A 26673-nucleotide genomic window follows, 5' to 3' on the forward strand; every position below is an offset into this window, starting at 1 on the left:
ATGTTACCGCCAATGAACCCTTCATTACGAGAAAGAGAGATGAGCTCTTCATTAGAAAAACAGATTTTTGCCGGCGCGCATACAACCGCTGGCGTGCTACTCTGTATAGGGATGGGGAACGGGAATAAAACATTCCAGAGTGAAACAAAAATATAGATATGACATGCACACGCCGACTTGATGCTAATATTACAGGTGTAATGACGAGTAAATTTACACTTTTATATATTAAATGGTAAATCTTTAAAAAATCTCGATTAGACCAATTTCTGACAACTATTTGAAAAATAAATCCGAAACCCGTCGCTGTTAATTACGAGAAATATGTGGAATATGGCGTTCAACTTGCAGTTACGGAGCTCACTATATGTTCGGTGAAGTATGGTTTGGTGAGAGACCAGCGTAAATTCGCATCTCTGTCACAGCATTGGAACATATACCATCAATGGCAAGGAAAAGTATTTTTGCTTCATGTTGCTGATTTCCCTCTTTCACGGGGCGGGAACGGAGAACATGCGATTCATTTGTATAGAATTAAAGTTTGGTCAGATTCCAATTCTTTGCGGGAACGGAATCACAAAACTTTTGAGACAACATTTTCAAATGAATTTCACACCTTTGTGCTTTTCCCCACAGCAGAACGTCCTCATCATCATGTTGCATGCGTGTTTCGTATAATTATTTGAAATGATCTAAACAACGGAATTATTTACACCTTGTATACAGTTTGTCAGGCCAAAGCTTGTTCGGATCTCTGGATCAATACTGCTTTTGTCATGTTCCTTTTGTTTATATTTTCGATCCATTCGGAAATCGCGATTGTTTTTATTTTTGCTTTTTCCGTGAAGGTGAAAGCGACTATAGCGGTGCACCATAGAATTTAAAAAGAGATAGAAACGGTCTCGTACAATATTCTTGAGCCGCGATTTATATTATGGGCAGCTCGTAGCTATTGGACCGCGCACCTGTGTTCACTACTCACAGCGGCTTCAATTATATACCTCTATATCTACATTTATTTGCACAGTGTACCACAAAAACGAAGTTTGACCATAACGCCTCTAGCGTAACGTATGATATGCAGCTTACTGCACTTTCTTACGTTTCGCAATTGCAAGATGAATGAAATACGAAAATGAAATTTCGTAATTTTTCGCAATGTCCTTATGTCGTCTTTGCCATTTTCCACGTCTCATTGTGACCGTCATCTGCATATAAGAAATTAGTAACGCAAGCTAGGTTCCCCAAGGTTCAAAAAGCGAAGGCCAGTCATATCATCTACAGGTGCTTCCTGAAAAAGGCGAACTATGCATAGTGTTGTCATTCTTATGATTTTGTAGCAAGGTATGTTATCCTTAAATATCGCAAGATAGATAGATATCGTAGTGAGTTCAAGCTCCTCTGTCGAGCTTCCCACTGAACATACTGCGCCATCTAGAGCCGCCGCTGCATAGTCCGTGCGCGGCCTCCGAGAAGTGCGACGCGCCGGTGCGTGCTAACGCTGAAAACACTGACTGCGCGTGACCCCAAGAGCAGCGAAGAATGATATGACCGTTTAATGGAGCGTTTGCAAATCTACTGGGCGCCTACGAAGTCCATATGGTGCACTTCTGGTTCGGGTTCATGGGCGAGTCACTGGCGCACTCCCAGAAGGTGGGAAACCGGAACGAGTTCCTCAGGGGCCCGTTGGCGCGGTCCGATGGTGGCCGAAACATTGACTCCTCGGCCAGCTCCCGACGTCTATTTGCATCTGTCGTCTCGCACAGCCCCTTGGTGTAGAGTATGTAGAAGAGCTGTTTCACGGTGGTGTTCAGGCCGGTCAGCAGGCCGTAGTCCTCGATGTTCACCTGCGAGCGCACAAGATGTCTTGTTTCTCGCCGAGTAGCACTGGTGTGAAGAGCTGGGCTCTTTTTGAATTTGTGCTTCTCTTCTAATGAAGCATAGAATAACTTTTTTGTTTGTCTGGTTTGCTCCGAGCAATAAAGTTAGCTTCTGTTGCTGAGTGCGACGTTATTGGACCAATTTTTAGTCGCGGCCTCTTCGATCCACTGGTGGCGAAGTGCAAAAACGCCGTGTATATAGGTCTCGGCGTAAGTTCAACGGACATTAAGGATATCCACTGTGTCAGTTCAAGCAGCCGTATCATCGTCTCAAGATTTCGTTCTTCTTTTCTTTTTTTTTCAAGAAAGTGCACGAGTTCCCTAGAACAGAGCGAAAGGCGAAGTTTTCTTACGAATTTCGCAGCCAAATCAGCGACGGTACTATAGATCGATCAATTTTGGCGATACGATCACTTTCGCGAGCTTTCGCGTCACTGTGAGGGCAAAGAAAGGGGGGGGGGGAGGAACACAGGATAAGTTTCAAGATGTAGTGAGTAGGAATCACTGCTTTGTTTAAAATAAGCGCACTGAATGACGACCATTTACCGCTCTTTAAAAGAATCATCTAAAAGTTATGACGTCTATATAGGAAGGCCTGTGCGGGAAACCTCGTATTTGGGTCGCCACTCATATTTCGTTTTGACATGTTTTTTTTACCAAACCTACGTTGAAGGCAGATAATGCACATTACGCGTTTCATAACTATAATGCACCAAGCTAGCTTAACCAATAGCTTAAACGCGCAACAGCTCAACATGTTACGCGGTTCATATTCATACACACCCCTTCCTAGTCAAGATGTAAAGTTTTGACAAAAACTTGCCTGAAAACATTCTTTATTCATGACGTAACTGATGTTATCCCATCAATAACGGTTTATCCTCGCGTGACTATGGTGTAAGCGAGATGGCAACAGGGGCCTACATAATATGAAAATGACCTTTTTGTAACCATTCTTTCGGTGGGTTGATTGCCTCCCCCACCACCGGTAAACTTTGCCACCCGGCTCGAGCGCTTCGGACAAAAGCGTCGAAAAATGAATCGTTTCGGTAATATCAGCGTTGTTTATTTGCCTTATTGTACCAACCTTACGTTGTTGCAGATCAGTAAGCAACTATGGCGCCTCATCGCAGACGCACTTTAACACACGCTTGAGCACAGTAGACTATTCTGGCTCCATAAATCAGTGTGCTCAAATTCACACTGTCCTAGCTTCTCAAAATTCTGCCGTTTCGGACCATGAGTTTGACATAATAAAAATAAGTTATTTTCTTAGCCTTGCATCAAGGTGATAATTTTAAATAAGGTCTCATAGGTCACTATCCAATGACCCTTGTTTAAAACGACGCGGTGCTCGTCGTCACACGTAAGCGCTGCTCAATAGACAAAAAAGTAAGCAAACCTCTCTGAAGAGGAGCTGTCCACTATGCGTAGCGTTATATGGTGGTCGGTGTGGTCCGGAATTTGTTATGCATTATAGTGACGTGAGCGGCGGCTATGGTGACGCGTGTGTTATTTATTTATATACGTCTGAGGAGTACGAGCAGCGAAATGCACACATTTACGGTGTCTAACATGTGCATGCTGCGCCACGCTGACCGCCATATAATGCTACGCATATCTTCGACAGTTGCCGTTCAGGGAAGCTCCACTTAATTTTACGGGGCGATGCACCGCATGGCATTATCCGATGCCTTAATGCCGTCGTAAACAGCGGAGGGTGGATGGCGGCGCAAACATGCATAATTATGGCACGAGTGTCGCCTCCTCTCGTGTTGGGCGCCCTTTCGTCACCTTCCATCCTCCCTGGTCGGGCGTTCGATAATGCTTGAGATCCATGTTCCAGTATAGGCGTATGAGTTTCTGGCCTAGGTTTAGCGCCTACTTTCTTTGTATGGCGTATGGGGGAAGGCGATCGCGGACGGACTCGTAGAATGTTTTGCACTGGCACGCATATATTGGTATCGCGTACAATGGATCGTTTGTCACTGTACTCCGGACGACGATTTTGGGCTATGGGCTTAAACTATAGGCTTAAACTGCGCATTCTTGCCCTGTATGGTGCAAGGGGTTCTCTAACTTCACATTGAACTTTTCGACCTACCTGCCATTTAATGCTATGCAATTAAGAAGGAAAAGTATTCGCGCTGCTTGCGCGCGCACATGTGATGTCGTGCACATAAACAGTAGCGTAGAATACAGCACGAGGATCATATTTCATATTTTTCTTACGACAGAGAAAATATGTCGAATTTGTATTATTGCAGGTGGGTTCATACGGCCGGCTTAATTATGACTCAACCTGTGGATGATCATGACGTGCTGAGCGCAATTCAACCATTCCGTTCCCACCTTTATGTTTATTCTCGGTTGAGGAAGAAGTTTAGAAGGCGTTCCAGGAATTATTTCGCCTATTTCTTAGTTCTAAGTATAACATAAGCGTGTAATGGAATTTTGTAACTGTGCAGAATATATCAAATAAACTAGAAGCCAACTTAAACCTCTTCGCATAAAACTACGATTGAAATCACTAGCGTTATCATGGTTACGTCTTGTAAACACTTTTATTTTTTTTTGCAAAAGCTCTTCCAACAATTAGCGGTATATTTGAGAGAAATGTATTATGCTTCAAGTTTACGCCCTTTAGATGTCATGTTGAGGTACAGTTTAAAGACAAGTGAGAGCCATTTTATGACTTAGTTACTCAATCGTAAATTTGGCATTTGTTTCTTTTTATAATCTTGTGGTTGAAAAAAAAATGAAACAATTGTTAACCTTAATAAAAAATTGGTTTCATGCAGGTATTAAGCTTGCAACTTTTTGTTTTGTAAGCAATAGGTGGGTATCCAAGCTTCGACGTCCATGACGCATTTCGAGCTCTTGAAATCGAATCCGGCGCTTTCAACCAGCAAGACCATAGCCTTTGAAACCAGCATTTGAAATGGAGAGGGTGCTATGAGGCGTAAACTTGGATACCACCTACAAACATAGTCAAATTTAGACTGAAGGATGCCGAGCAAAACTATTCCGCCGTTAAATGTACTCTGATAGGCGTTTTTAGACATAGAACTTCTTGTGATTTCAATTGCGGGACGAAAGAAAAGTCAGCGCATCGCTGCAGAAAGCCATGAGAACTTGGCGTTCGCGAATGCGTTTACATGCAGCTACGTTCAGTGATGCTAAAGCTTATGTAACGCAAGCAGCCCACTGCCGGTTTCACCATAGCACCGCCAATGGCCCTTTCGAACAACGCGCATGCGTATTCTTGTGTGCTAGGTGGAAGCGTCTTAAGCGACTCGCGCTCATCTGCGTCGCACCTTGTTAACGTGCTTGAGGAACAGCTTGAAGGCCGGTAGTAGAGACAGGCTCTCGAGCACGTCAAACTGCGTCGTCTTTTCGGTGCGCAACCTGACGCCTCCCGGCAACGAGGATGCAGCGTTGGCGTCGGCGGCGGCGTAGTGTCGCTGCAGGCACTTCTGCACGTCGTGGTATCCCAGCTCGGTGTCCACCGACCAGTGCATTTTGCCGGGCGGGAAGTTGCCGTAGTGAATGCCGGCGAAAAGTGCGCCGATGACCTTCGTCGCCACTCTGGGAATCTACAAGTGCACGTGTCCAGTGATCGTCAGGAATACGACCGTGGCAATCCAAAACCATATCGTCTGAACATGCCAGTGATCGTCAGGAAAACAACCGTGGCAATCCAAAACCATATCTTCTGAACATGCAGTTAGCCAGTCAGACGATTCATTCATTCATTCATTCATTCATTCATTCATTCATTCATTCATTCATTGATTGATTGATTGATTGATTGATTGATTGATTGATTGATTGATTGATTGATTGATTGATTGATTTAGTGAGCAACTAGGGAAGTCATAGCTGATCTTTCCGCTACAGTTCTACTATGCTTTGATTGTCTATAATGTGTATCCGAAATTTGGCATTTGAGTTTGTTACTATTGCACCATGATGCGAGCAACGCATTCAGGAGTTAAGGGGTGTCTTGATGCTTTAATTAGCCTCACGTCATAACTTGAGCCAGCCACCTTGGTAGTCTTCGCCGCGCACACCAATGAAGTCTTTACTGTTTGCTTAACCATTGAATGACACCTTTTATACACCGTTTTAAGACTCTTTAAATAATCTAATCAACACAAGCTTTAAAATATTTCAATACTAAAGGCTTCCTATCTGCATTGAACTGTATATTTGCCTGGATACAGCGTTTTGAATTCACTGTTCAATGTCATAGTCACATGGGCGCAGGATTTAGTTTTTAGAAAGTAAGCGGCAACATAGGCTTGTTGGTAGGTGGTTGTGTGATATGCTGACGCAATGGCGCAACGAGACGGACGCAGAAGGCACATGAGAAAACATAACCTACAGCGGAAGTTTTATTTCTTGGCAAAGTTCTGGCAAGCACTTCTTTTTAAATTGCTCGAAAATTTTAACTGCTTCCCTTCGGATAGAAGTAACACAGGGTAAGGCTTTTCCTGTTTATCTCTTTTCATTAACCGCTTTTCTCGACACTTGTCTCCAAAAGAGTGGGGATCGAAAGTGCTGCAAACTATCAGACATCTCGGGTAAAGAAGTAACCTCGCTTTTCCGAGTGTCAACAAAAAAAAGAAACGAAAACGCCACAGCGCTAAAGGATATCTAACTGAAACGAAAGTGAATGGCTGATGTGAGTTTTGCAGCTTACATACCCTGACGTGTTTTTGTGCGATATCACTGTGTGGTTTCACAATACTATGTGCTAGTACATGGACCTCTCATATAATAACTCAGAAGCACGCGTTAGGCTCTTGTGACTTAACTTGCAAATAAAAACACGGTCTCATGATGAGGTACGTCGTAGTGAGTGAAATCGAATTAATTTTGACTATCTGGGATTCTCTAAACTGCACCTAAATCTAAATACGTGACGGCTATTTCATTTCGCCTGCATCTAAATGCTGTCGCCGTAGCGGGCACCCCACCAGCCACACCAAACTCGGCAGTGCAATGCCTTAGTTACGGCGCTACAGTGACTGGCGATTAAAGCGTGAGGGCTTCCCTGCATGATTCAAGAACTTGATTGATTGGATAATTGAATTCATTGGCTCATTGGTGCAAGCAAAAGTTTTGCCAGTGCTTTCATACAATACGAGCATGACTATAGGATGACTGCAAAACATCGTGTGAAAAGCTCATTCGAAGACTTTCAGTCATACGCTGATATATTTAAGAGCGTTGAAAAGGGAAAAGCGGTAACGATCAAAATCTAAACGCTGGCAAACTCTTGTGCTGTCAACACACTGCAAGTTCTGCGGCAGTTGCTTGGCAAACTCTTGTGCCTGTCAACACACTGCAAGTTCTGCGGCAATTGCTTGCGTGCTTTTAGACTTTCTTAAGCCTTATTGTTCTCCACACGTGTAATTATCATTCGTATCGTGTCAGAAGTGTAAGCGGCGAGCTGTGGCTGCGTGACAACATGGGCTGCTGCAGTGGCGTCACGGCATCTGTGACGAATGCCCTGCGCGGTCTGGGATATCTTGTCTTGATGTACGAATACACTGTTCGAACGCGTTTTAGCACGTAAGCGTAACTATAATAGTAACACCGTCATCAATCGCGTAATTTATCTTCACTGCAGGACGGAGGCGTCTCCCAGTGATTACCAATCGCCCCTGTCTTGCTTTACCTGACTTACTTTTATCCTTGTAAATTTCCTAATTTATTGAGCACCATCTAATCATCTGCCATCATCCGCTATGTTTAGCTTCCCTTGATAAACATTATGTTACTCTAATAGACAACCTGTGAACATTTTTTTACACTTTGCACAGCTTGCACATCTCTTGTGCTTCCTCTTAATTGAACTACAGTAACGGTTACACCCGCTTGCTCTATAATCCGCATCGCTGTCTTATTGCCTCTTATCGTTACGCCAATCATTTTTTAGTTCCACCACTCGTTTCCCAGACCTCTATTTCTTCTCAACCTTCTTTGTAAGCCTCCAGGTTTCTGTACTATTGCAATACTGCAAGTAGCATCTGTTTGTTATACACCTTTTTAGGAGTAACAATGAGTTGTTCGTCATGACGCATTAGCTCCTTTTGTATGCGCTGAACCCATTCTCAGCATTTCTTTTGGTTAAGGAGCGCTCGGCCCTACTGAGTTCTCTATTGTTTTGGCGTTGTTGACTATTGCTTGTTTTAAACACGGTCCACTCAAACAATTTAGCGCCAGGCTCGGCGTATGCCAAAAAATACGAGCATCTCAGAGCAGAGGAAACATTGAAATTGAGTAATGACTTCATCTAATAAGAGTTAATGCATAGCTTGCTGTCTCCACATCACGTGGTGTGCAGCGATCAAAGGCGGGAGTAATGCTGTTAAACATGCTGTGACTATAGTATTTTCTAACTGGATTTACAAGTCGCCAAGCCTCGTCTCCAAAATTCTGCTGGGGCACTGTCTATTTTGCGCTGTTTCGATGCGTGCAATTTTTATTTTCAGTGTGTCCGAATGTACGCTCATTGCCTTGAAGTGGTAGCGTTTGCATTTGCGTGCGTGCGTGCGTGCGTGCGTGCGTGCGTGCGTGCGTGCGTGCGTGCGTGCGTGCGTGCGTGCGTGCGTGCGTGCGTGCGTGCGTGCGTGCGTGCGTGCGTGCGTGCGTGCGTACACTCGTTTCGGATATTTGTAAGTGTAGTCGGTGACACCCAATCGACTATAAACACGCCCGGCGCACAAAAACTGCAGTTCACCCACCCCTCACCTCAGAAAGTGAGCTGAGGCAGCTGCAGTCCGCTCACAGCTTAACGACTTTCTTCTGCTAAGACATATATTAGGCTAATTTGAAAATAAAAGCTGGTTGTTTCAACTTAAAATATTACCTTTGGCTGAGCATCCATATCAGTGTCAGACATAAGATTTGCCAAGACGGTCAGGTTTCTACCTAAAACCACTGACACAAAGACATTTTTACGGAGAAAACAGCCGTTTCAAACACACAAAAGTGCTTGACGTCGTGGAAATAAGTGAACGTGATAGGCTGGCTTTTCCTACAGCGATACGAATGCCCAAATTCTGTTCGCCTTAGTAGAGGTGCCCCATGTGTCATTCATGAATTCGAGGTTGACGATGTTTTTGCATGCGCACTGTAAGAGGGTTTTTGAAGTGAAAGTGGCAAATCCAGTGCCAATCAGACATCATTTACTGTTTTTTTCTACGCTTTTGCTTTGTTTATATCGAGTACGATGTACTGCATGTCCGATACGCTATATTGTACTCAATGCAGGCACCTGTAATAATACATACAACAGTTGTGCGCGTGCCTAGAGGGGAATAAGTTTTCTTGTGATGTGTGGAAATTGTGCTTGAGTTGAACAGCATACATATAACTTTCAATCTGAGGTTCTCAATGACTACACAATTTCCATATACCGACAACCTTTCTTTACAAGTGTTACTATGCTTGAACTTTAGCTTCGTTAACAGCTATACATAAAAACACTACAGCCAAAGTTACTATATAAACCCATGATTATCACGAATATTGCCTTAGTTATAGCCACGTTAGCGCGAGAATAAATCAAGTTTACTATTTCCGCAAGGTTCGCCACGGCTTACGTGGCGAGCGATAGCAACATAGTCTGTCTTGTTATGTAAAATACAATTACACCCAATCATATCAAATCCACGTATACTGAGTTATGCCCTTTGTCGAAGACAAAGAAAACTTATTTAGCAATATTCATTAAAAATAAATTCCTTAAACTGTACCTTCGATATACCAAACTCTCAGTACATACAACCTGCGCCATTAAGTTGCCTACGGCAACACTTCTTTTTCTCACGTATGCTTTCCGATTTTTTTTTTTGCGTTCCTGAGGGTGTGCGACACAAGGCATAGCCCGAGAAAGAGCTGTCCACTCTATTAGGTTGCTGAGTCATCTTACACATACTGCTGCGAGAATCAGGTCCCCAGGGGCGTTTCTGCACTGGAGTGCAGCTATTCTCAAGTTTGTATTACAAACTCAATAAGTTCATAAAAGGTATCCATACCCCGGTCGTACGTTAGAAATTACTCGAGATATCGAGCTATTTTTTGCCCACGAACCAGTTTGTTTGAACCAAATTCAACTGTATACACATTGAGAATCCTTCCTGTAGAAGACTCCACTGTACTGTCGGCGTCATCCTTGTCTAGAGCGCCGGAACGGCGGCCTCCGGGGGTGCTCAGGAGCCAGCCGGTGACGTCTAACGGGAGTTTCTGGGCCCGCACGTGCACAGCAGCTATCGTTAGACGTCGCCGGCTGCCTCTGCAGTGCTCTCCACAAGGCTCACGCCGACTGTACATAATTTTCCCACACCAACGTCTCTTATAACTTCATAGTTATAATGGAGGTTTTGTTGTGACGGTCGCTTAACTGCTGTTAATCCCCCTGATTATCCACTATTTGATACCAGCGGTAGTCATGTCGAAACTTGCAACCAACAAAATACTTGGTCGAAGCAACAATGCGCAGTCCATCACCTGAAGCAGCATAGACTCCGGGTCGTTCATATATGCGGGGTCGAACATGGCCATGGGCACAAAGATGCTCTCGGAGTCCCTGTCGAACTTGGGCACCATGTCGAAGACCGAGCCCTTCCACCTGGTCACTGTTGGATCGCGGCGCAGCTTTATCCTTGTGAGGCGTCGCTCCATCAGTTGCCTAGCCAGAGTCCTGTAGCGTGTAGCGGAAGGGTAGAATATCAATTTCACCGTCAGCTTAAACGTTTGTAAAATACCTCAGCTAAATTAGTGCCAGCTGTCAAGTGAAATCACAAGGCAAAAACTCCTCCTCTATCATATTATACACGTTTTATTGTACGAACTTTTAACTTTAATCCCTGAAGATATGAACATACATACAAATTCACGGACGTAAACGTGACAATCCTCTGTATAAAACGTCATTAGACAGCTTCCACACAGACAGCACCCAGCAATTTTCGCAAACAAATTATTTTCGCACTGCATACCGCGCACACCATCTGTGTGCCTTGCCCATATTTGTTGCTCTATGGATCGAAGAGCCTCATAGGTTACGTGTGCAGTAGACCTTGTGCTCGTTTTTGCAGTATCCTTGTTCTGGTGGGCCTCAGGCAATCATATGTCAAAATTGTTCCTTTCCAATGTTCCGGCTAAGTTCCTGTGTTTCCGCTTTTCGAACTACCCGCTGCTTATGACTGAGGAAGTGCTAGTCAACATATTTTGGTAGCCAATACGAGCTGATTGCTTTTTCGCGCAGACGAAGTGATTAAAATTGTTCCCAAGCTGCGAATCTTCTCAGCCTATCCAAACTGTTTGACTTGAACATTTGGAGGTATTTGAAGACATGGAAACTTCAATGCGCTGTTTTTAAATAATCTTGAAAGTCGCTCCAAATTCGAAATATATATCACCCAGTTTCAACGGAAACTCTAAGCAAAATCGAAACCATGCGCTGTGTGAGCGTAGAATAGGCAGCCCCGTTATTTTATCAGACCGAAACGCGCCGCGAGGACAACTGCGATAAAGTTTGAATCCTGAACGTCTCGGCCAGTCGCAGCAGCTGTACTGGCCATACTGATACGGCACGCTTTGCCTGTCAAATCTGTATGACTGTGTGTCGGGTCTGGATTTGTCGCGGGATGCTATCGTTCAAACTTGAGCCGCACACTTTACGAGGCGTTTTCGTCTGACACGCAACGGGACGTGCTCGGTCTCGATAATGCTTCAATTGACCTTTGGAATTTGATGATCAATATCTTGAATTAGGTGTGATTTTCAAAATTCTTAAAAGATGGGTGTACATGAAAATTTCACTGCCTCCCAATTTCCCATTTAGAAAAGTGCTGTCAAGGCACTAATAAAGCTGTTAATGAAATTTTCTTAATTAGTCTTCTGAGGCTTCTCACGTTATTAGCGGCTAAATATGTCCGCCTCGCCTAGGAACTCGTTTGCAAAAAGGCCACGTTCGCTGCGCTCATGACTTCTATAAAATCTGTATGGTATGAAAAGAAAAGCGCCCTCTATATTGGACTGGTTGTTATGAAAAGAAAAGCGCCCTCTATATTGGACTGGTTGTTTGGTTCCAGGCTACACGTGGAGCCTTTTCAAATAAATATTTTCTGTTTTTAAACTCATGTGTGCGTGAAACAAGCCCAACTTGGCCGAATTTCAGCCGGTGCCCTCGATTTCGGTGCCTCTTACAACCAAGTCTCTTTTTTTTTTTTTTTTTGTCTCCGAACGCAAAACCCGAACAGCGACTCGCCTGTAGACAGTGATCACATTCCCGGGCTGGACGTCCGGGACAAACTCGGCCGGCGAGTGCTTGTGTCCACGTTTGGCCACAAATTTGTGGAACACCTCGATCTTGATGCGCGACAGGCGATCCCGCAGCATGAGTTTGTCGTCGATGCTCATCCAGGGCGCGCTGTTGATGGCGAGCACGAAGCTCGCCTGAATGTCGTTCAGCAGACTCCAGACCTGTGTGCGTAGCGAAGCCGAAAGGTGCGCGATGTGGACCGCGACGCTCGAAATTTCGCTAGTTGGATATCAGTATGAATCGCCATGTAGAAGCGCGATTCTTATCAATGTCATTACCTCTCCCATTCTGAAGGACATTGCCACTGTCTAGGGGAAAGTATTTGAAAGCGGATGCCCCGGAAGACTGATAGGCAAATAGCTTCAATATTCACGCTTCTTCCATGTTGAGCCGCTAAGGCAATTACGTTGTTTCGCTGCCCGTGATAGATATCCTGGGAAGGCATGTTACTTAATGCACTTAGCAATATTAAATTTTGGGTGCCCACGAACACGCACATGGTCAATGACTCTTCGTGTCCTTGCAGTGGGCACTAAGCCTGCGCTGGCACATCTATTCCCCGAGCCTCTTCAATCAATCTGGGAGACCAGTTGCTTACAAAAACATCTGTCAGTTTCGTTCATTATCATTGGCACCACAGCACGTGATGGCGGACATCATCGTTGCCGTCACAACGGGCACCGTAATTTTGAGCACTAGTGATAATGGCATTCATAGCTGAACGTCGTTATGCAGCGTGTGCTCACCAGGTGGCAATGTGGTCACGAAGCAATATGGCCACGGGGCTCCAGCATCACAGTAGAGTTTAGAAACAGATTCAGCCAAGTGTATATGGGTAGGAAAAAGCACGCTATTGCTTTAAAAAAATACTGCTAAAATCTCTCCAAATGAATGTGTTATGCAAGACGCGTTTAATACTGATGACGCAGTATAGTGCGTACTCTTAGTGCACGGCGTTCTCCTCGCGTATCACGTACGTGTTTCGATTTCTTACGACTTCAAGAATTGCATCTAATTATGTAATAACCCTACAAACCACTTTTATTATTGGCATTGTAACGTTTAGTTTTCTCATCTCTTGCCCACTGCTGTTAATCCGTATCTACAAGAGAGTTCGTAACTATTCAAGAATCGGAACACCATGGTGACGACTCAGTACTTATGTAGGTTTTTTCTTGTTGTTAGTCAACCTGGTGAATCATCGGACATTTTATTATAACGCGGCCTTCTCTACAAGAGTGCCCTGAATTCTTTCCAAGCCGAAGAAATTGAAAGCACGCCTAAGCGGGCACTTATTGTGAAATAGTAATAATAACGCTAGCAGTGGCAGAACGAACAACCAAGAGTCAGGGAAAAAATATTGCTGAGCAATGAGTATGACGACTCCACTTCTCCACTCAAAACCACGCAGACCACAACACACTTCACAAAACTGTCAGCTAATAGTATTCAGTAGTAACCTGGGATCACAGGAGCACAGTGTCAACTTCATGTCATGTTGAGTTGCAAGTGACACAGTTTGCGCTACCCTTTGAAAAATAGACATTTGCTATAAGTTGAACATTCGCTGAAAGGCAAGCACCAATAGACTCTCCGGTTGCTACTTAGCGCTAAGTGGGAGTCCTGCTTCTTCACGTGCTTTGTCTAAGCTCTCGCCTTCCAATATCGAAACTGTAGAACAGGACGTAAAACTTCTGTTGGAACTCAGTAACACCCGTCATCTGTCTGACGAATGCGCATTCAGTTGTCCTTCTGCAGTTGGCAATTCTCGTATTTTTTTGTTTCTTTCTATGTCTGTTACTATATTGAGAGTAGTAGTGTAATTATCTAACCTGACTGTCTCAGTAACATGTTTCAATGTAACTTCGCAATCGAGTAATCTTTTCATTAATTTCTCAAATGATGTCAGCCGATCCTACGATCAATTTTTTAGCAATCTAGTGGGCGAACGGTTCTTTTCAGTTTTTTATATGGGGTATTCTTTAGAGTTAATACAACACTATATATACTCGCCGGTCGCGTGTAGCGCAATTTCACTCCTTGAGCGGGATCACTCTAAGAGGCGCACATTATTTTCAAGTGAAATGAGAATGAGCAAACGAATCATTACTGAAATGTCACTCATTAGCTCATACACCAATGTCCTTACGGCACATGTTGCAATTTACGAATTGTAGCCTTTTGTCTCGGGAAGCCTATGGAGATGGAAATAATTCTGCGGATGGGGTCAGGTTCGACATACGCGTCCTCAAATGTACGACAAAATATATTCGCGTTAAACTTTCGCGCTTCAGTGCACAGAAAGAAGCTTTCACAAAAAAAAAAGCTAGTTGTAGAATAACGCATCACCGCAAATTTAACGGCGTTTATCTGAACCTTTGTCCTACTTTCAAAATTCATTTCAAGTGCCTTGTGTCTCACTGGCTTAAATTCGTAAATTGCAACATGTGCCCGAAAGTTATAAATGAGAAAACTTCAATCGTGACATTTCGCCATTTTTTTTTTCAATTATGCATTTAGACGCCTCGCGCAAATACAGTCCACCTCTTCCAGCAAACCAGATTTATGAGTAAATTTGTGCTGCTAGCAACATATTTCCTTCAGTTATGTTATCTCTAAGAAACGCCTGCCATATGATGCCGGCTTTCCCGAGCAATTCCGCACGTGATGTAATATCTACTTCGCATAGAAAGGCGCAAGTTGCAGGGACAAAAAGGAAAGGGACAACCGCAAAGAAAGGGGTAACTGCTCGCCTTGTCCTTGTTCGGCACGTTCTGCCGCACGTCGGCGTACGCGTGCAGGAAGACGGCGGGCGACACCCGCTCGAACATGCGGATGCAACGGCGCCACCGGGGCCAGTTGAGCTGACGCAGGCCGGTCAGCTGCTTCATCTGCAGCGAGGCCATCTCCAGGGCCTGGTCTGGCAGCAGCGGCGAGATGTGCAGCAGAGCGCGGAAGCCCAGGTAGTTGAGCACGTCAACGCCCTTGGTCACGTGCAGCACGTTGCGAAGGTCGCGGAAGTAATTCTCCGTCTTCACCAGAACCTTCAGGGAAAAAAAAGGCGTAGGTGTATTACTATGGGACAGGAACCTCGCCGTAACCGTTGGTCGCAGGCTTACGCGCAACAGATATCAGTGCATGGACACGTTTCACTACGCTTGATTGACAGCGTAATTATATAGCTTTGCAGAAGCAGGCAAAAAATTTTCTCCGAACTCCCAAAGACCTTCGCAGGTCGGATCTGAGCACAGCCAAATCCAGTGCACGCTTCATTTCTTGATTATTTTAATTACAGGAATGTAAGCGTTTGCGCTTTACTGCATTTATTTTAAATGTAAGCGTAGCATATAAGACAAAGCAACGCTAGAACGTTCAATGTAATTAGTAATACAGCTGCATGGTGCTTATAGCCTCGCCTCGGCAGTCCAGAATCCTAGACGTTTGAGTGAGCTTGTACATCGTTAAATAGTTCAAAAAGCGTGATACACATGAGGCTGAATATATAGGGATTGCCTATGAGCAGAATTTTGGCAGGTATAAAATGTTCGCATAAGTTCTGCCAATCTCGGAGTCTTTGTGGGTGGCTTGGCAACGCAGGCAAGCAACTTATTTACACTACATGCTCAGTCATTGACTTCTTCTTTGCATTTGGATACCCTAACACGCAAAAGGACGCGAGAAACGATCTGTAAAAACTAAACTAAAGATTGGGTGCGGCATTCAAAAAACGCTCCTCACATAAGCGGCGTCCGTGTTTGTAAGTCGCTGTGCAGGTCTTTTCATTCAGCACCAACCATAGCAACCTGCTTCAGATTCAACTACAGCCCACCACACATGAAACAACTGTTCAGGTTCTACACAGCTCTAAACCCAGTCAGAGACTAATACAGGAGAACACACAGAACATTCCTGGGCATAATAGTCCTGTGAAAAAATCCATCACTGCTCTGTGGCGAATACGTGGAGGCAATTACAACTCCATTCTATTAAAGGGGCCCTGGACCACTTTCTATCGAAGTCGAGGGATGCATTTCTAGCTAGAATAGCTAAAATAGACCATGCAAGAAATACTTTGCCGTAAACAGTATACTTCAATGTGTTAAGCAGAAGCGACGTTATTAGCGATCAAATGTCGCGTACGACACCCTTCGCGCTGCTTCCGTTCCTTCTTCAATGCCGTAGCGAAGGCTACGGCGGAGCGGGCTGCGCCCACAACGCTCCACCTTTCTGAACGTCACCGCGGTGTGCAGTTCAAATCTGGTTTTGGATACGCGGTTGTCCTCAGCGAGCCACAGTGCACAAAGGCGGCGGACTCATTGCGGCACACCGCGGCGGTCACGATAGCTACGCTACGCTGAAGACCAAAGCTACGTGCAACTGTAGTGTGTAGTTCTTATGCGCAGCGTTCCCTTTGTGCACGGCAGGGCTTGAGTGCGCGCTCGCTCTCATATGCGCCACTCTGGCTTAGTACTGTACCAGATTGACAGACGGATAGTAGATTCATCCAACTTGCGCATTTTGAAGCGCTATCAACAGCTCGATACGAAGCGATGTCTGCTAAGGCGTATATGTATGTAGCCATGAGCGTCCAGGAGTGAGCGCGCGCAGGCAAGCGTGCATGTGGTCTATCCATAACTTTCGCGTGGTTAGAGCATAGTCGAGTCTTCAAAACTAGTACAAATTAAAGAGACCCAATGGCTGTGACGCCGATAAGCAGGTTGGCCAAAGTTTATTTCCTACACGGGCGACCGCGGCCGAGCGTGAGCAGACGATTGTCGGCTTCTTCTGTAAGTAACTCTTGTCAAAATTTGAAAGTGTAGTTTCTGTCTCTTCACCCTGTTTATTAATCTGCGTCAATAAATATGCGCAGTAACAGAAGGATGAAGCGCGTTGATCCGAACACCCTTCTTGATCGATGTCAGCTATTGGCCAATAACAGCCGCGTATGGGAATCTGCTATATTACGAAATAAGGTAGCTCGAAAGGAGAGTGTTAGAGAAAAAGTATACTCGCGTACCGCTTGCGAGCTTTGCGCCCTTGCACGAGTGCAAAATTTGAGTGAGATGGTCACAGCAGCGTATGGTTCCGCAGACGGCCTTTTTTTTTTTCACGAAGCCAGAGGGGTGGTTCAGGAACCCTTTAACACGCCTCCCGCCCCTGCCGCCTACACCCACCCTACCCAAACAAAACAAAAAAGCGAAAGAGAACAACTTCACGCACGCCACCGAGACATCATTCTATTCAATATTCAGTCATTGTGCAAATCGCTGTCATGGTACTTCGCTGACGCCTAGGAGCTGGCCAGTTAAAAGATACCCTTACGTGAAAGGAGTTTTGTAGCATATGGGCGTTGGTGAACGCGATCTCTTGCGAGAACAGCAACTCGCGTGTAAGCACCAAGATGGCGCCGGCGGAGCGCTACTGGTGCGGTTTAGTTAACTCCGCAAATCTAAGCACCATTCCACATCAAGTAAATTTGGAATGAATTGGTGGCCTTTATTTTTGGTCATGGAAAGTGCAATCGTACTGAACAATGAAATATCTGAGGTAACGTAATTATTACAATTACAACGTAATTAATTACAAATTGATGTTCTGAACAAACGATATGTACATCTTCGCTCCAGCATTTAAAACCTTTATTACAGGCTTTGCATTATGTTTCCGGCGGCTAAATTGGATTTTTTAGGTATCGAATTCAGCGTTCTATCAATAATACGTTGAGCTCTACGAGTTTGAACAGTCGGTAACTTGAACAGCTAGCTTTACGCTCAAATAGCTCATTAAACAGTATGCTGTGCCATGGGTCTTAGTCGAACAAAGGTCTTGACGGTCATGTGTAGTGCCTCGGGGAAGTGCACGTACCATCATGGCAATACCTGCTCTCCTGTTCTTGTTCATGCCACATTAACCGATTATTCGCAGCAAATTATTAATCACAACATGGAGAGTTAAAATTGCCGCGCACAAGGCCTTACTGGTAATAAAATCACCTCCGGCGCTTGTCGAATGGGTGCCACAGTGCTACAGTTGACCTGCAGAGGGGGCAGGAAGTCCTTACTTCGAAAATGGATTGTGGGGGGGGGGCGAACCCCCCCTCCCCTCAGCGCACCCCCGACTTTAAGCACTGACTGGCAAGTATGTAAGTCTTGTACTGGGTGACGTTTTAATGACTTCAATTACTGACAGCTTAGTAATCCGGGAGGAGAAATGCGGAGCGCATTTTCCACCTTGTGGCTTTTTCTGGCGCTTTCGCTTTGCCATCAACTAAATCAGACATTTGGTGTGAGAAAATGCGAGTGGATTCGCGCCTTATGTCATTTTGCATTAAAGCTTTCAGGCTCTTTTCTCTCCTATCTCACTGTAGCATGTGCTGTCACAATTCGCGTTACGTTTTGCCAAAAAGAGTAAGTCACTGACTATGTATCTTACTCAATTTCAAACGTGCCACTTCATTGTAAGCACTGATCTCGGTACAAGTTTAAAAGACCTGAAACAGCCTACCACTACGCTTAAAGGGCCCCTCATCTGGGCCCCAATTGCAAGTTTTGTTATGCACCTGGAAGTTGCAAGGCGCCGTCTTGACGCAAGCAGTGCGTCTTGCGTTCAGGCATGTGTGTGCGTGACCTTGACAGTTGCTCGAAGCAGAGCTCCCTCGAGAGGAAATCGGCGCGTTGCCTTTTGTTTGAAATTTCGACCATTTTCGCGCCACGCAGCCGCTTTATACTTTGCAGACATGATCGCCACCGCGTAATGGACGCGCTGCGCTCGTGTTTGTTTGCAATGGCTAAACCTGCTGAGTGGCGCTTTAAGGCAGGGGTTTCTAGAGGTTTCTCGCTCTGCCCGCGTTTACACAGAAAAGAAAATTAACGTCTAAAATAGTCTGCCGAACAAAACCCGCCCGAATGAATAATTACCTTCATGCGACTGTGGACGACGGTGATGTTGCTGAACACGAATGTGAGCAGCTGGATGAGGTTTGCGTGGTGCTTGAGCTGCACCAGCTTGAACCGGTTCGCGGCGAACGCCTCGCTTCCGCGGTCGGTGGTGGCCTCCGCCAGTCGAGCGGAGAACTCGCGCACCCGACGCGCGATGTCCACGTATTTTCCGCTGGTGAACACCTTGAAGCAGCTGGTCACGGCCATGGAGTACCACTCGGGCAGCGCGCTCTCCTGGCTTCCGTACTGGCCAATGAGCACGTCCGGATCGCCAAGCGCGATGACGTACCGGTCCTCGTTCTCCGGGTCGGGCTCCACCTGACGCGTTGCGGGCATATGGTTGAGACGTGAAAGGAAAAATCTGCAGATCCCACGCATCATGGGAATCGATGTAAGCGAAGCTTTGTCTGCTGTTTGCGCTTTTTGACATAATTTGGCGGTGATATAATGACCGCATACGACAGTCGTGACATGGTGTGAAATGTTACCTTGCCTGCTCCGCTTGTGTTTGCTGTTCTTGCTGCGCTCAACGCTTTATGCGAGCCTTCGTATCCTCGGCACTAAGCGCACGCTTCGGCGCCATTCGGGGTTGTACGGTCGTAGCTCGCCAAACTGCCTCCTCTCTCTCACTATTCCATGCCTAACATTCTCCCCACCTCCTCCCTCTACTGCCGCTGCTGTTGCGGGTGAGCGCGGAGACAAGCGCAGCAGCTCCTGCACTACATTTGTGGGGGGTCACGCCTAGTTACGGCGTCTAGAGAGCATTGTGCACATGCGACGCCGCGTAAATCTTGATACGAGCTTCTCGGGTCGTGTTTCCTTTGTGCCACACTCGTGTCATGTACTAACGCGATCGCGTTAAGGGTCCAGTGTCACAGAAAATCCGGTCTCGACGCCGCGAGAGTGGCTTGGCGAATAACCATTCTGGACCACAATCGCACTGGCCCTCCACGTGGTGCCTACATTGCCTTACATTCTTTACAAAGTTATTCCTCGCAATTTTGAGAATGTCAGCTCAAAAACAAATTTCATAAAACAAAACACCGACAGCGCATGCCTATTGTGCTTTTGTGACGTGGCCACGTCTCAACCACGTCCCCACGCGGCCCGCGTTAGTTGCGTGCGCCTCAACTACGTCCAGATGTGGCCGGCGTTAGCGGCTTGCAAGACGATAGCAGCAGCAGCAGCAATGGGAAAGTCGAAAAAAGAGGCAAAGAAATTTGCGCTTTAAAAAATCACCGACGATTACGATACTCCCTAATGCGAAATTGGACCGCAGCTCTATACATGTTTTCCTTTCGCAATATATTGGCAGGCGCGGACAGTCTCGCGCGGAGCGAAGTGTGGAGCGACTGCTTCGCTAATCGTCAGATCACGAGAGGCAGCGCGTGGGTGACGCGTGGGCACGATTCACGGCAGCCGCTGCAGACAGACTTCTGCTCATGCAGCGCTGTTCCCATCCAGACGACCCGCCCTGCTCTGGCGCCATCTCGTAGCCATCGTCGAGCAAAGCCCGTCTTGCGTGGAACTATGATTTCCGTCTCACGCTTTCGACATACGCTCCTCCTCCGCTTACCGCCTCATGGTTCCGCTGCACCATCCTCCTCTGCTTTCCTCCTCACGTTTTTTTCGCTGTCGCTACTGCTGCAATCCCCATTCGCTTTCATATTTCGCTGTGCTCGTTCGCTCGGTTACGAGGGACAACGCCGACGCTCTCCGCAGGAATGGGCGCCTGAGGGCCGACCCACATGGAGGGAACTTTCCTGACGAACCTACGGCAGCGAAGGCCTGCGCAGCGACACCGCGGCGCGCCTTCGTTGTACTGCGAACCTATTCAACAAAAAACAGGCGGCAGCCGACAGGCCCCCAAGGCCATAATTTTAACCGGAAGTCGGATGGAGTCGAGCACTGATTGGTCCGCGCAGCCAGCCCGCGTTCGCCACTTCCGGCAGGCGGCTGGCCACCGGTGACAATATCAAGCTCGGCTGTACCGGCGGCGAACAGCTATGTTTTGGCCGCCGCCCTCTGGACGGACGCCACGTGGCGGCCGGCCGTCGCATTTTCGGCGGGAAATCACTCCATGTGGGTGTGCCTTAAGAGCTGTGCTCTAGAAAACTGTCGATCTTTCTGCATGCACCGCGAAATCTTCACAGGCGAAACCTTCTGCTTGGGTTAAAGAGCTGAGAACGCTTTCCATTAATAAGTACAATGCCTGACAGAAATGGACATAAATAGGGGATATGCAATTGCTACCTTGGCATTAACTACCATGCACTCGTTTTGCGACAAGACTGCATAGTGCGTCTTCTGATTCAAGTTTGTAACTGGCCCTTTCGGGGCTACATTCTGGCGCATGGCCTGACGACACTCCTTTGTGGACAGTTGCGACAACGCTCCGGAGACATCCGATCTTTGAACACTGCAACTGCTCGCAACATTTAAAGCAGACAACAAAGGGAACTATTCCGAGGAGCTTCGATGAATCATTATTCGGACTTCTTTAGCTACCTAGACTGCTGCGTTATAGTGTTGCAGAAAAATGCATGCATGAAGAGCTTAAAATCAAAATAGGCTTCTTCGCGAGCTGGACGTGTTTTTCCGTATCCGGTCAAATATGCGTGTGCTCGGAAATTCCCGTTTCTGGGGTGAGGAACGCGTGCACGATCAGGAATTTTCGTTCGTGCAATGCTTTGCCTTCGCGTAGCTTCACGGAGGGTGGCAATGGACTCATATGAGGGGCCTCTGCGATTGGTGTGCGAGCATCGGTCGGTTTATTGTTGCGTAACGAGGCCGACAGCGTTCCTTCTTGCGTCCTATTGGCAACGATGGAAATGTTCGCCTCGCATGAGACATAAGGATAGGAGACGTGTGATTTCCGCACCAGCGCAACACCACAAGCCGTGCAGTGAGCGTTTCTACATTTTGCTAGCATCTGAAGCGCGAGATGCAAAACTAATATTTGATTTATACGCGAGAAATATTTGCTTTTACTCATCCAACAGCATCACACCTCTATAGGATGCTTTTGTCATCAAATATTCAATGAAGCTTTAAGCACTCCATCTGCATAATCTTTCTAGTTTGTCCATTACACTTCAGTGATCCACAGAATCTCAAGAATAGATCAGCGAGGTCAGAAAGCTGTTCGCTTACCGAAATAATCAGGGTTGAATTCAGAAAGTTTTTCGTTTGTAAGCGCATTTTGCCATTGGCACGTAGCTTTCGCTAATATTAGGTCAGTGATAGCTTTCTTTTGTGGGCTGCTTATTCGCACGCCATTTATGAAGCACGGAACCTTATGAGCACATTAGCAGACACATGAAGCAGCAGTGTCGCTGTCAACTGCATTGCCAAATGATACCGCGACACTGCACGTACATCTTGAAATGACTGCACGCCAATTGAAACTCTGTAGCAACCTCCCCCCAACAGCCCCACTCCCTCCTATCCCTAGTATCGTGGCTGCAGCTTCATTACAATGGATATCCATTAAGTGTCCACACTCGACGCCACAGGTGTCTATTGGACTGCTGGGTGTTATCAAGTGCTATAATAATGCAGTAAGGGCTACATAGCCTTTGTTTCACCTTGGCACATTGATTCTGGGGGATTGCCCAAGAATGGACACATACCCACGTCACATACGCAGTGCGAAGATTGTTCGAGCGAACACCCAGTGGCACCATACCTAGTGCCCGAAGTTGTCTAATAGGCCCAACTGCAGCCAGTAGGCATGTTGTCGATTTGGGCACCAACCAAGTGGCTCGCGTTGTCTACTCGACACGACAGCAGTTAGGCCCAACACGTAACTAGCGCTCCAAGCTAGCAGACGACATGGATCTGTGTCTATGTGGCACTGTTTATTGTGCGAGATCGTCCAACCATCCGAACTGGCCGAAGTCGCTAAATAGCGCTATCTCTTTATCGGCAGCTAACACCCGCATTTTGGGCGCCGTAGGCACAGAACACGTCGCTTTAAATTGTTAATGCCCATAGCGCGGACATGGTGCAAAGGCTGAATTGAGTTGAACTTGCGTTACCCCTTTTTTCTGTCAACAAGTAAAAAACGAGAAAAGGGAAGCGAAGAGCAAGGAATAATCCAGAACACACCAAAGGATAGAAATGAATGATTTTCCGTTGAGGAAATGTACGGGTGAGCACGATCATCAAAGTGCTGGTCAAATAATAATACACAGCTGTTAATTCACTGTTTTTTTTTTTGCTGATACAGTATCATTTTAACTATGTAAAAATGCTGCGTAAAGGTAATGTATTTTTAATTCACACCAGGACGTGGAATTCGACTTTATTCTCTTTGCGACCAAGATTACAATGAATCTGATTCAGGTGTGCGAGTAATTTGTGCGTTGTGGTGTTCTCGAAAGGGTTACATCGTGTGAGCCTAACTCCTGAGCCTAATCAGCGAAGCCACGAAACAGAAAACATACCAAAAATAGAATCAGGCAACAAAGGTTCGCCTCCTCGCGAAACTAGATGAGCCGTGGTCGCAACAACTCGAACCGCCGTTAGCTCGGAATGGTTTGGAACCAGCAGGTCATGCTGGACGACATCTGGCTCCACATTGGCTGGATGATGCGACTGAGAAACGTACATTAACGTAGAATACAGATGCGCAGCTTCAAAGGATTGAATACAGAGTCTACCAAAGTATAGCGCGGACAGTCGGCGATTCCGCTGGTAGACAGGTGCCTTGTTTGCCGCAAGCGTCCAATGTACGCACGTTTCGCTGGCATTTGCACCCAAATGTTCGCCACACAAACCGTTAAACGAGGCCTGCTTGATGTGCAGATACGCAAACGTTTCAAGACGGTTGTCACATATTTCATGGCCGATAGAGCTTATATTTGCAAGGCACCGTTTCAGCTCTTGTATCCCGCGGACGGCCTCTAGCGGCGCTGGTTTTCCATTTTCAGAATTTGTATTCTGGCCTTGTTCAGTTGTTTCTATATTCAATTCCATTTTAAAAAAATGACTTTCTTTGTGTGTGTGTTTTTTTTTTTCGCGCGTTTTCGTGGTCAGCGTTTGGCGGCCGCAAGTGAGAGGTAGGAACAAAGGCGCCAACACAAATGCCGCGCGCGTTCACGTTGCTCGGCGCCTTCGTTGCGGAACGCCCACTGTCACAGCTTTACATAGTATGCATGTGACGTCACATCGGCTGCTGTCGTCTGCTTCCGCTACCTTCCGCCATCTTGGGGTACCTTATCAATAGGCGCGCGCATAGGCATATAGGTTCCCCAACATGGCGCTGCCGTAAACCGGAAGTCGCGGATTATCGTTGAATGACGTACGTGCATACTATGTGTTTCACATGTGCGTGATGCCCACCTATACTGCCGTTAGGGGTGTGCTCGTTAACGCCTCTGTTCTCTACGAAATCGCAACAAAAGTTGCCTAAATATCCTCGCTGCGAAAAATATATGTCGTCAAGCGGACTATTTCTTTATTGAAATGAACAGCTTTCAAAAGCATTCGGCTATTCGCTTACGTTGACAACCACCGTCGATGGTTCCTGCACAATTTGTTTGCGCAATTTCACTTTACAGGGTAAGGTTAACTATGGAATTTTACCAGCTTTGTATAGTAAAAATATACTTGGGCCATGTAATCTGACCTTGACCGAAACGAGAACTGCCAGGCCAAGGTTGCGGAGCAGGAGACTAGTGCTTTTCCACACGTCGATGAGGGTCTTGGTGTCGCGCTGGAAAGGCCACCCGCGCAGACCCAGATCGCCCATGAAGTCGACGAGAGCGGTTTTGTGGCTCTCGGTGAAGGGCTTGTGCACGCATGCATGGATCAGGGACTGAACCTTGATGAGCCTGTTGTTGGCCCTAGACTGCGACGTCATCGCGTGGTAGATGTCCTCTTCGACTTTCTGAACGAGCAGCGAGTCGACCGACGAGCCCACCTCGGGGTGCAGGTTCTTCCAGTGGTTGCAGACGAAGCTGTAGAAATCGTCGCACGGCGAAACGCTCCAATCCAGGTAGCTGGTTAGGTACACCGATTCCCTCTCGCACACCTTGGTCTCGCAGAAGCGCCTGTTCGGGCCCCCCAATGTCACTGCGGCGCGAGTGCGACGCTTCGCTGTCGTCACGATAGCCCGCCGAGCGGTCCTGCGCGCCGTCTTCCTGGTACTCGCCGCCTTGGAACCTTCGTCGTCACTGCGGCTTGCGGTCGCCCGAGGCGGCCTCCCCTTGGTGCTCCAAGGAACAACGTCACGCGCTTGTGTCTCGCGTGGAGCTGTGGCCAGTGGATTCACTGTGCTCGCATTCTGACCGTTCCCGCCGGAGTTGTAGATTCTCTTGCCCTCCCACACGGCGATCTTCTTACGGCGTCGCGGCTTTTCTGTCGACGTCTTGCTCGTCTCCTCGTCGCCGAGCATGGGCCGATCCATGTGCTCTTCGAAGGCGGCGCCTCCGCTCTCTGCGTTCTTCAACAACACGTTGGACGGACGCTGGGCCGCAGCGGCGGCGGCGGCCTCACCAGCAGGTGTGGTTTTCTTTTTCCTCGCTGGGACGTTCCCAGCCGCGTGGAACACGACCGGATCTTCGCCACCTTCGTACGGACCAATGTCTCTTCCTTCAGTGGAAGACCTGTGCGACAGCTCCGAGGACGAGTAGAAGAAGGCTGCCAGTCCAAACGCCACCGCAACTGCGAACGTGGTGCCGATGAAGAGAAACACGGCTGCGAAGGAATGCCTTCCGCCGGACACCGACGACTGCCCCTTCGAAGAGTCCCCCCCGTAGTGACTGCCGGCGTCGCTCTCCAATTCGCTTCCCGCGACGCTGTCGAAACCGGACTCCGGATAGCTGCCCACGATGGTGTCGGCGACGCTGTCAGTCTTCTGCGCCGCCATTTCACTGTCCTCCCAGTCGGCCGCGGTGGTGTTGCGGCTGACATCTTCCTCATCCGCATAGCGTGGTATCGTGCCCGCGTCAGAAGACGTCTGCGCCGAGAACTCGCCCGTGACGACGCTCTGCCCAGCACCGCCGGATCCGTACTGAGGTGTCGCACCGTAGGCAAAGCCTGCGCCGCTGGCGTACGGCCAAAAGGGCGTCCTCCCTTCGCCACCGCCTATGATGTTTCGGATGTACTCGAGCTTGTGCGCGTTCGTCACCAAATTGGAGGAGCCGTCTCGTGAAACGCCTTCTGCGGTGGTCGTCGAGGGCCGCGAAACGCGCCGGTGCCGTTCGCGGCGTTGCAGCTGCGGCGGAGGCGGCGTGGAAGGCGTACCGCTCGAGTGGCTTGCCTCGGAGCTCGTCGTGACCTCGGCAGGCGGCGCGGGAATGTGCCGGCTGTAGTCATTTCGGACCCACTTGAGCATCGAAGCGAGCTAGGCTCGCCACGGGCCTAGATTAGCCCGCGGCACTGCTCCGGGCGCCTTTTGGGTGAGAAAGAAAGGTGGCACTCACGGCGGCTCTTGCATGGTCGCAAGGCGAGCACACTGCACTTTTTCTGGGTGCAACACGGCACCCGCGGCAGAAGCGGGCCCACC

At 47.3% G+C, this 26673-nt stretch overlaps 1 protein-coding gene across 1 annotated transcript; it reads right to left on the reverse strand.

Annotated features, from left to right (window-relative positions):
* Positions 1–1546: 1546 nt before the first annotated feature.
* LOC142584944 (neprilysin-like) lies at positions 1547–26673 on the reverse strand. The gene is made up of 7 exons (XM_075695307.1): positions 24793–26673; positions 19140–19478; positions 14976–15266; positions 12169–12383; positions 10404–10596; positions 5198–5476; positions 1547–1847 (listed from the first exon to the last, which is right to left on the reverse strand). The coding sequence occupies exons 1-7, from the start codon at positions 26500–26502 to the stop codon at positions 1587–1589; spliced, it is 3288 nt and encodes a 1095-aa protein (XP_075551422.1). The 5' UTR covers positions 26503–26673; the 3' UTR covers positions 1547–1586.

Source organism: Dermacentor variabilis, chromosome 6, assembly GCF_050947875.1.
Source record: "Dermacentor variabilis isolate Ectoservices chromosome 6, ASM5094787v1, whole genome shotgun sequence".
In the NCBI taxonomy this organism is placed as follows: Eukaryota; Metazoa; Arthropoda; class Arachnida; order Ixodida; family Ixodidae; genus Dermacentor; species Dermacentor variabilis.

Excerpts from the sequence above, each read along its gene's own strand:
- LOC142584944 (XM_075695307.1), bottom strand. The coding sequence starts at position 26,502 with ATGCTCAAGTGGGTCCGAAATGACTACAGCCGGCACATTCCCGCGCCG. Across the intron at positions 15,267-19,139 it reads TCGTCCACAGTCGCATGAAG|GTTCTGGTGAAGACGGAGAA; the intron begins GTAATTATTCAT and ends TTTTCCCTGAAG. Across the intron at positions 5,477-10,403 it reads CGGAGTCTATGCTGCTTCAG|ATTCCCAGAGTGGCGACGAA; the intron begins GTGATGGACTGC and ends GTGCACTTGTAG.